This window comes from Chiloscyllium plagiosum, chromosome 48, assembly GCF_004010195.1.
Source record: "Chiloscyllium plagiosum isolate BGI_BamShark_2017 chromosome 48, ASM401019v2, whole genome shotgun sequence".
NCBI classification, from domain to species: domain Eukaryota; kingdom Metazoa; phylum Chordata; class Chondrichthyes; order Orectolobiformes; family Hemiscylliidae; genus Chiloscyllium; species Chiloscyllium plagiosum.
Window position 1 is genome coordinate 6,017,983 of NC_057757.1, and position 9,350 is coordinate 6,027,332.

Genomic DNA, 9,350 nt, shown 5'->3' on the forward strand with positions numbered 1-9,350 from the left:
TTGCGGCTGTACAGGACATTGGTTAGGCCACTGTTGGAATATTGCGTGCAATTCTGGTCTCCCTGCTATAGGAAGTATGTTGTTAAACTTGAAAAGGTTCAGAAAAGATTTGAGCAATAGGGAAGGTTTGAGCTTTAGGGAGAGGCTGAACAGGTTGGGGCTGTTTTCCCTGGAGCTTCGGAGGCTGAGGGGTGACCTCATAGAGGTTTATAAAATCATGAGGGACATGGATAGGATAAATAGGCAAAGTCTTTTCCTTTTGGTGGGGGAAGTCCAGAACTAGAGGGCTTAGGTTTAGGGTGAGAGGGGAAAGATATAAAAGAGACCTGAGGTGGTACGTGTATGGAATGAGCTGCCAGAGGAAGTGGTGGAGGCTGGTACAATTACAACATCTGGATGGGTACACGAATAGGAAGGGTTTGGAGGGATATGGGCCAAGTCCTGGCAAATGGGGCTAGATTAATTTAGCATATCTGGTCGGCATGGACGGCTTGGACCGAAGGGTCTGTTTCCGTGCTGTAAGTCTCTATGACTATGACTCGATGTGATGACACACCCAGCCCTGAGATAGCCATTGGCTACAGAGCACCTGAAGTGTGCCAATAAACGCCTGGTATTCTCTCCCCAGAGCACCCTCTCCCCATTTACTGTTCCGATTACACCAACTAAAACAAATTAAACTAAATAAACAGGACTCAGACCGTTAAAGGGACACCACGATGAAGGGAAAAACCTGACGGATACCTTAACACATTTGACATTAAACTGTGGTCTGGGTGGGGGATGATGCACTCCAGCCCCTGTGCTGGTCAGCAGTCAGAGGGAGCCTGAAACCCAGCAGTGGACACTGTCTCTCCAAGCTATAGCTCAACCTCAATCTTCTTCCTGGGAGAAAGGGAGGACCTCATTCCTGATGAAGAGCTCCTGCTCAATCCGATGCTACCTGACCGGCTGTGCTTTCCCGACTTCAATCTAATTCCTGCACAGCTGCCTGGGGTTCCCAGATTGTCTCTCAAACGTTACTCACTCGAGATTCTCGATAAGTCGAGCATTTCATTTGATTAGATTGGATTCCCTACGGTATGGAAACGGGCCCTTCGGCCCAACAAGTCCATGCCGACCCTCCGAACAGCAACCCACCAAAACCTATTTGCCCACTCTATAATTATCCCTGAGTGGCGCAGTGGCTCAGTGGTTAGCACTGCTGCCTCACAGCACCAGGCACCTGAGTTCAATTCCCACCTCAGGGAACTGTCTGTGTGGAGTTTGCACATTCTCCCCGTGTCTGCGTGGGTTTCCTCCAGTTTCCTCCCACAGTCCAAAGATGTGCAGGTCAGGGTGAATTGGCCATGCTAAATTGCCCGTAGTGTTAGGTGCATTCGTCAGGGGTGAACTTAGGGGAATGGGTCTGGGTGGGTTGCTCTTCGGAGGGTCGGTGTGGACATGTTGGGCCGAAGGGCCTGTTTCCACACTGTAGGGAATTGAATCTAATCTAATGCATGTAACACGATGGGCAATTTAGCATGACCAGTCCACCCTGACCTGCACAACTTTGGACTGTGGGAGGAAACCCACGCAGACACGGGGAGAATGTGCAAACTCCACACAGACAGTCACCCGAGGCGGGAATCGAACCTATGTCCCTGGCGCCGTGAGGCAGCAGTGCTAACCACTGAGCCACGGTGCCATGCATAGAATGGAGGCTGGAAGACTGACAAAAACAAAATCAACATCCTAAACTTCTGTGAATGTTAATTTGGCTAACACTCCAGTCTAATCAAGGGCTTTTCTTCCTCTGGGTGCAGGCTCGAAGGGCTGAATGGCCTACTCCTGCACCTATTGTCTATTGTCTAAATTTCCATCCTCTTCTGAAAGCCTTGAACCCAATACCATAAGATGTAGGAGCAGACGCAGGCCATTCAGCCCATCGAGTCAGCCCCAGCATTCAATGATATCATTATCATGATCTTAGCGTCCTCAACTCCACTTTCCCCACGACCCACGATTCCTCTCCTGATCAAAGATCTCTCCATCTTAACCTCAACGGCTTCCTGTGTCAAACAGTTCCACAGAGACATTACCCACTGAGAGATGAAATTCCTCTTCATCTCTGTCTTAAATGGGTGACTCCTTACGCTGAGATGATACTCTCTGGCCCTAGACTCGCCCACACAAGGGCTAACAATCTCTCCTGTACCTGTCAAGCACCCTAAGAATGTAGGTCTCCCCTCATTTGGGCGGCACGGTGGCACAGTGGTTAGCACTGCTGCCTCACAGCGCCAGGGACCCGGGTTCGATTCCTGCCTCAGGCGACTTTCTGTGCGGAGTTTGCACATTCTCCCCGTGTCTGCGTGGGTTTCCTCCGGGTGCTCCGGTTTCCTCCCACAGTCCAAAGATGTGCAGAGTCAGGTGAATTGGCCATGCTAAATTGCCCGTAGTGTTAGGTAAGGGGTAAATGTAGGGGTAAGGGTGGGTTGCGCTTCGGCGGGGCGGTATGGAATTGTTGGGCCGAAGGGCCTGTTTCCACACTGTAAGTCATCTAATCTAATCATTTTTCCTAAATTCCAATGAGTACCTGCCTGACCTACTCAACGCCTGGTAATGTCCTCCTTGGTATTTGGGATTCTCCGTAATTAATTTACTCTGGATTGCTTTCAATGCCAGTCTATCTTTCCTTAGATTAAGGGTGCCAAAGTAATCACAGCTGTGGAGGGGCTGCCTTTACGGTGAGTGGAGTAAGATTTTGAAAAGACACGAGGGGCAATTTTTTTTTTTAAACACGGAGAGTGGTTTTTCTGTGGAATGAACGTCCTGAGGAAGTGGTGGAGGCAGGTACAGTTTAAAAGACATTTGGATAAGTTCATGAATAGGAAATGTTTAGAGGAATATAGGCCAACCGCATGCAGGTGGGACGAGTTTAATTTGGGATTATGGTCAGTGTGGACTGGTTAGACTGAAGGGTCTGGTTCTATTCTGTATGACTCGAATGTGACACTAAGGTGTGTGTGGATGCACTGCTCCTCCTACCTCCTTTGCAGGAGACAAGGCTTAATCGAGTTTTGTTGCCCTCCTTGTAGATTACATCACGCGCTGTGACTTTAATGATAACCTGAGACCCTACTGCCAATGGACTCAGGAATGTGACACTGACAGCGGCGAATGGATTAGAACCAATGGCGAGACCCCTACCCAGCACACGGGGCCCTCCGCCGATCAGCCCGCGCCCTGGGGGGATGGGGTGACTCACGGTAAGTTGGGGGAAGGGTGGGGGCAAGCCAAAGCAAACTGCAACCAAAAGGGGGCACCCACGAGATGGGGCAATATGTGTACCAATAGGGGCTCCAACTGTATCCCTTGGCAATTCCATACCATGTGACTCCTGGCAATTGGGTGTCATGTGATTGTGTAAGGCAGCACCCTATGACTTAGAGGCGTTGCATCACATGACTCTTGTAAGCCTGGTCTTGGGTCTCACAGTTGGATTAGGCACAGATGGACTGTGGTGGTGGTCGACGGCTCCTTGAGACTATCCCAGGTGGGGCTGAATGGCCGCCGTCCGTACCATTCTGACTGTGTGGGCTGCCTCTCCCCAGGAGGCCGACTCCCCAGTCTGCCACCAAAGAGCCAACCGTTCGACGTTGGCAACTTGTTTCACGGTGAGATCTCCACCGCCAAAATCTGGGGAGGAATCCGATTGGCCGACGGCTGCTTGTAGTCCCGCCGGCTCCAGGCTGGGGCAATGCCCCTGAGAAAGAGGCTCCAGGTGAGTGGGCATCAATTGGTGGAGGACCACATCAAGGTGGGGGAGGGGGTAGACAAAGAGGTCATGAGCCGGGAGGGTGGGGAGGTTGAGTTTGAGAGGCCGGGGGGACGGGGGGGGGGTTAAAAGGAGATATGATGGCACCCCCCCCCTCCTTTTGTTGGACATCTGCCCACCCACAGGGGACGGACCTCCTCCTGGCACGGGCTAAAGGAGAGAATGAGGGAGTATGAGGCACTTGGTTTGGCCATGCAATGGGCAGTGGAGAGCCTCAGTAGGGGCTACTCAGCCTGGCACTGCATCCCAGTGAAATGGGGGACAGGTCCAGGTCTAGACGGAGAGGCAGTTGGAAGGCCTCAGGCTTCATTAGCAACCCCCACCTGCTTTCAGGCCCCAGGGGGCCATAACACCCAACCCTCTGTCCCACCACTCACCTCTAAGCTTTTTCTGAGAGACAGCCTTACACTGAGCAGAGGTAAGGGGTGTGAGAGGTGGGGCAGCCTGTATAACAGCCGTGACTCTCTCGCTCACCCAGGCCACTACGTCTACGAGGAGGCCAGTAACTTTGTCGCCAACCAGTTCATCCGCCTGACGAGCCCGAGCCTGAACATCAGCGGTGACGTGTGTATTGAGTTCTCCTACCACATGTACGGACCGCTCGACGAAGGGGGGACCCTCAACGTCCTGGTTGCAGAAGGACCGAGCACACTGTTGCTGTGGAATCGGACTGTGCCCCAGAGCCACGCCTGGCTGTCAGGGGCAGTCACTGTCCCAGGATCGAGCTCCAGGAGCATTCGGGTGAGTCACCGCATCACAGCACGGTGGCTCGGGGGGTTAGCACCGCTGCCTCACCGCGCGAGGGACCCGGGTTCGATTCCACCCTCGGGCCACTGTCTGTGTGGAGTTTGTGCATTCTCTCCAAGTCTGCGTGGGTTTCCTCCAGGTGCTCTGGTTTCCTCCCACAGTCTCAAAGGTAGACAGGTTCAGGTGGATTGGCTGTGCTAAATTACCCATAGTGCCCAGGGATGTGCAGGTTAGGGTGGATTGGCCGTGCTAAATTACCCATAGTGCCCAGGGATGTGCAGGTTAGGTTGGATTGGCCGTGCTAAATTACCCATAGTGTCCAGGGATGTGCAGGTTAGGGTGGATTGGCCATGCTAAATTACCCATAGTGCCCAGGGATGTGTAGGTTAGGGTGGATTGGCAGTGCTAAATTGCCCATAGTGTCCAGGGATGTGCAGGTTAGGTGAATTGGCCGTGCTAAATTGTCCCATAGTGTCCAGGGATGTGCAGGTTAAGGTGGATTAGCTGTGCTAAATTGTCCCATAGTGTCCAGGGGTGTACAGGTTAGGTGAATTGGCCGTGCTAAATTGTCCCATAGTGTCCAGGGATGTGCAGGTTAGGGTGGATTGGCCGTGCTAAATTGTCCCATAGTGTCCAGGGATGTGCAGGTTAGATTCTTTAGTCAGGGATAAATGTTGAGTAAAGGTTTGGAGAATAGGCCTGGGTGGGTTACTCTTTAGAGGGTTGGTGTGGATGTGTTGGGCCGAAGGGCCTGTTTCCACACTGTAGGTGATTCTATGATTCTGAGTAGAGATTCAGTGATCATCACCGAGTTGAATCATCCATTCTGTTCGGGCGCATTCCCTGGGGGGGTGAGGGGTCATGCGGGGAACAGTAGGGGGGTGTAGTTACATCCCTTCCCACACCCTTCCATCTCCTCCATCCACCCAGCACCCTGAAACTGCACCTCCCTTCCAGTTATGCAATTGCCCCACCCACTCCCATCCGTTCCCGTGGCAACCCCAGCCAGCTCCCCTATCCCATTCGCTCCCACCAACTCTAAGACTGACATCCTTCGACCCCAAACCTAAACAATAGAAGGGATCTGAAGAGATTCGAAAGGGAAACACCCTGCTAATTGGTTTCTAACACCCCCATGACCCTCCTGTGTGTGTCGTAACTGACCACCAGTATCCTGTAGATTAACTGTTCATTCCCAGAGGCTCCTGGTCGTTTTACTAGTCAACGTCGTTGATTCCAGACTTACATTTTGGATTTAAAAGTGCAAAACAAGCAGAGGAAATGACCCAGATATGACTCAAAATCTATGCTGCACCCATGCTTAATGACTGCATCGTTCAATATCCCCACCGTCCTCATTAATCTGTTTTAATGAGGAGGCAGGCCATTAGATCTCTGAAACACAAATCTCAAACTGTGTTGTTAATGTCCTTGCCTGATTGGCAAGTCTCAGATCAGCCCTGTCTCAAAGTTGTCTGCAAGCAATCAATTAACGTCCCTCACAGGATCCGACCATAACTCGAACAGCTGATGGGGCAGAAACTCTCTCTCTCTCTGTCTCTCTCTCTCTCTCTCTGTCTCTCTGTCTCTGCCTCTCTCTCTCTGTTTCTCGCTCTCTCTCTGTCTCTCTGTCTCTCTCTCTCTTCCCCCCCCCCCCCCGACTTTCTCCAATGGCTTGAGCCATCGCCTTCCTGTACCTCTAGTCCAACTAGATGTCTTCCACCTTCCCCTAATTGGGGGAGATGCCTACACCATCAGCCCTCCCACGCGTGTGAGAAAGAAGGTTCCCAAGATGTCATTCTGAGGAGAAAGGGTGATCAATATTCTCGAGGAACAGATAATTACCCAGCTGCTGAAAGTGGATTCTTGCCTCATGAATATCCTTGGCTACACTTCCGACATTAGAGCAGAGACTGCAATTTTAAAGGCGTGGGGTAGAAATTCACCAAAGTTCCTCAGAAAACACCTTCCAAACCCGCAACCACTTCCATCTGGAAGGACAAGAACAGCAGATACTGGGGAACACCGCCACCTTCAAGTTCCCCTCCAAGCCTCTCACCACCCTGATTTGGAAATATATCGCTGTTTCTTCACTGTCGCTGGGTCATAACCCTGAACTCCCAGCCTAACAGCACTGTGGGTCAACCCACAGCAGGTGGGACTGCAGCGGTTCAAGATGGTAGCTCACCACCACCTTCTCAAGGGGCAACTAGGGACGGGTAATAATGCTAGGCCCAGCCAGCAATACCCACCTCCCACAAATGCCACCAATTCAGAGATGTACAGCATGGAAATAGACCCTTGTGCATGTCCAGCAGTCACTTAAATGTCCCCAATGACTCTGCTTCCACCACCACCGCTGGCAACACATTCCATGCATCCACAACTCTCTGCGTTAAGAACCTACCTCTGGCATCTCCTTTATACCTTCCTCCTAATTTCTTCAAACTATGACCCCTCGTACCAGTCAATCCTGCCCTGGGAAAAAGTCTCTGGCTATTGACTCTATCCATTCCTCTCATTATCTTGTATACCTCGATCAGGTTTCCTCTCTTCCTCCTTCTCTCCAGAGAGAAAAATCTGAGCTTATTCAACCTCTCTTCATAAGGCAAGCCCTCCAGTCCAGGCAGCACCCCAGTAAACCTTCTTTGCCCCCTCTCCAAAGCCTCTGTATCTTTCCGATAGTAGGGCGACCAGAACTGGACACAATATTCCAAGTGTGAGTGGAGTTTGCATGTTCTCCCTGTATCTATGTCAGTTTCCTCCCAAAGTCCAAAGATGTGGAGTTTAGATTCCCTATAGTGTGGGAACAGGCCCTTCAGCCCAATAGGTCCATACTAACCCTCTGAAAAGTAACCCACCTAGACCCTGACAGGTGGGACTAGATTGGGTTGGGATATCTGGTCGGCATGGACGAGTTGGACCGAAGGGTCTGTTTCCGTGCTGTACATCTCTACGACTCTATATTTACCCCTGAGCCATGCACCTAACCTACATATCCCTGATCACTGTGGGCAATTTAGTGCGGCCAATTCACCCTAACCTGCACATGTTGGGACTGTGGGAGGAAACCGGAGGCTGGAATCGAACCTGGGTCCCTGGGGCTGCAAGGCAGCAGTCCTAACCACTGGGCCACCCCTGAAAGAAGCTTTGCTGGTGAACCTCTGGGAAGTGAACACCAAAGGTAATGATGCTACCACTGTACCACACACATGCCCCCCCCCATGTTAAGTGGATTGGCCATGCTGCATTGCCTATAGTGTCCAAGGGTGAGTAGGTAGCCATGGGAAATGAGAGTTACAGGGATAGAGTAGGGGATTGGGTCTGGGTTGAGTGATCTTTGGAGGACCAGTGTGGACTTCATGGGCCAAATGGCCTATTTCCACACTGTCGGGATTCTATAACTGACACTGGTAGAGTGATAGTTATGTCACTGGATTAGTCTTCATCAGGGACAATTTGGGACCAAGTGCCAACATGACAGATGGTAGATTTTAAAGTCAATTCATAAAACCTGGAATCAAAAGTTCACCTCAGAATGGTGGCCAGCACGAATATCACTAATTATTGTAAAAATCCCAACCTGATTCACAGTTGTCCTTTCTTTCAGAGAAGGAGATCTGCCATCCTTACTTGGTCTGGCCTACACATGACTCCAGACCCATGTGCTTAACGCTTAACTGTCGTCTGAAATGACTGAGCAAGTCACTTTGTTTCAAGGGGCAAGGAAGTAGGGGCAGAAAGTGCTGCCCTGGCCCAGTGACCCTCCCCACCCCACCCCCCCCCCCCCACCCCAACCTCCCATGGAAGTGAAAAGAAACATTAATCAGGGAAAGACAGAGATATTAGGTAACAAGGGAAGCTTGCGACCTAGGTTATAAGGACCATCAAAGAGAGAGAGAGAAGGGTAGGGGTATGGAGAGAGAAGCAAAGGGATTTAGAAGGAAAATCAGAGGGGTTTGGGTTGACTGTAAAATCAGAAGATGTGCCAGAGGTTAGATTTGGAGGTGTTCAGAGCTCCCAGAGGGTTGTGGAGGTAGGGAGAGAGGAGGAGGCCGTGGGTGGATCTGAGCACAAGGATGAGGAGATTAAATTTTCTTTCATTAACGGTACACGTGTTCTTTCTTACCCCCCTTGATGGCAGGTCATCTTCGAAGCAGTGCGAGGTTTGACTGAAGTTGGTGATATCGCCCTGGACAATGTCGCCGTGGTAACCGGGCCCTGTTTCTGTGAGTGAACGCTGACTGAATGGATGGGATATTTGAATTTTTGTTTACTCATCCGTGGGATGTGGGCATCGCCGGCTTAGCCAACATTTATTGCCCACCCCGAGTTGCCGAACTGGCCGTAGAGAGACCACAGGCATACCAGAAAAGAATTACAAGGTTGAATACAGATGGAAAGATAAGAACTCTCAGGAAAGATTGAACATTCGAGAGTTCCTTTCGCCAAGACAAGACAGGGCAACTCAGTAAAAGTGTTTAAAATTATGAAAGAGTTCAATAGGACAAAATGGGTTTCCATTTTTTTTAGATTAGATTAGATTAGATTACAGTGTGGAAACAGGCCCTTCAGCCCAACAAGTCCACACCGACCCACCGAAGCGCCCCTACATTTACCCCTGCATCTAACACTATGGGCAATTTAGCACGGCCAATTCACCCTGACCTGCACATCTTTGGACTGTGGGAGGAAACCGGAGCACCCGGAGGAAACCCACGCAGACACGGGGAGAACGTGCAAATTCCACACAGTCAGTCGCCTGAGGCGGGAATTGAACCCGGGT

At 51.0% G+C, this 9,350-nt stretch overlaps 1 protein-coding gene across 1 annotated transcript in view; it reads left to right on the top strand.

Moving 5' to 3' along the window:
- LOC122544397 (MAM and LDL-receptor class A domain-containing protein 1-like) overlaps window positions 1-8,801 on the top strand; it is a 17,471-nt gene extending 8,670 nt beyond the window's left edge. Inside the window, exons 7-9 of the mRNA XM_043683644.1 lie at window positions 3,078-3,248; window positions 4,296-4,558; window positions 8,709-8,801. Of these exons, the coding sequence (XP_043539579.1) occupies window positions 3,078-3,248; window positions 4,296-4,558; window positions 8,709-8,801 (527 nt within the window). The remainder of the gene's footprint in view (window positions 1-3,077; window positions 3,249-4,295; window positions 4,559-8,708) is intronic.
- The last annotated feature ends 549 nt before the right edge of the window (window positions 8,802-9,350 follow it).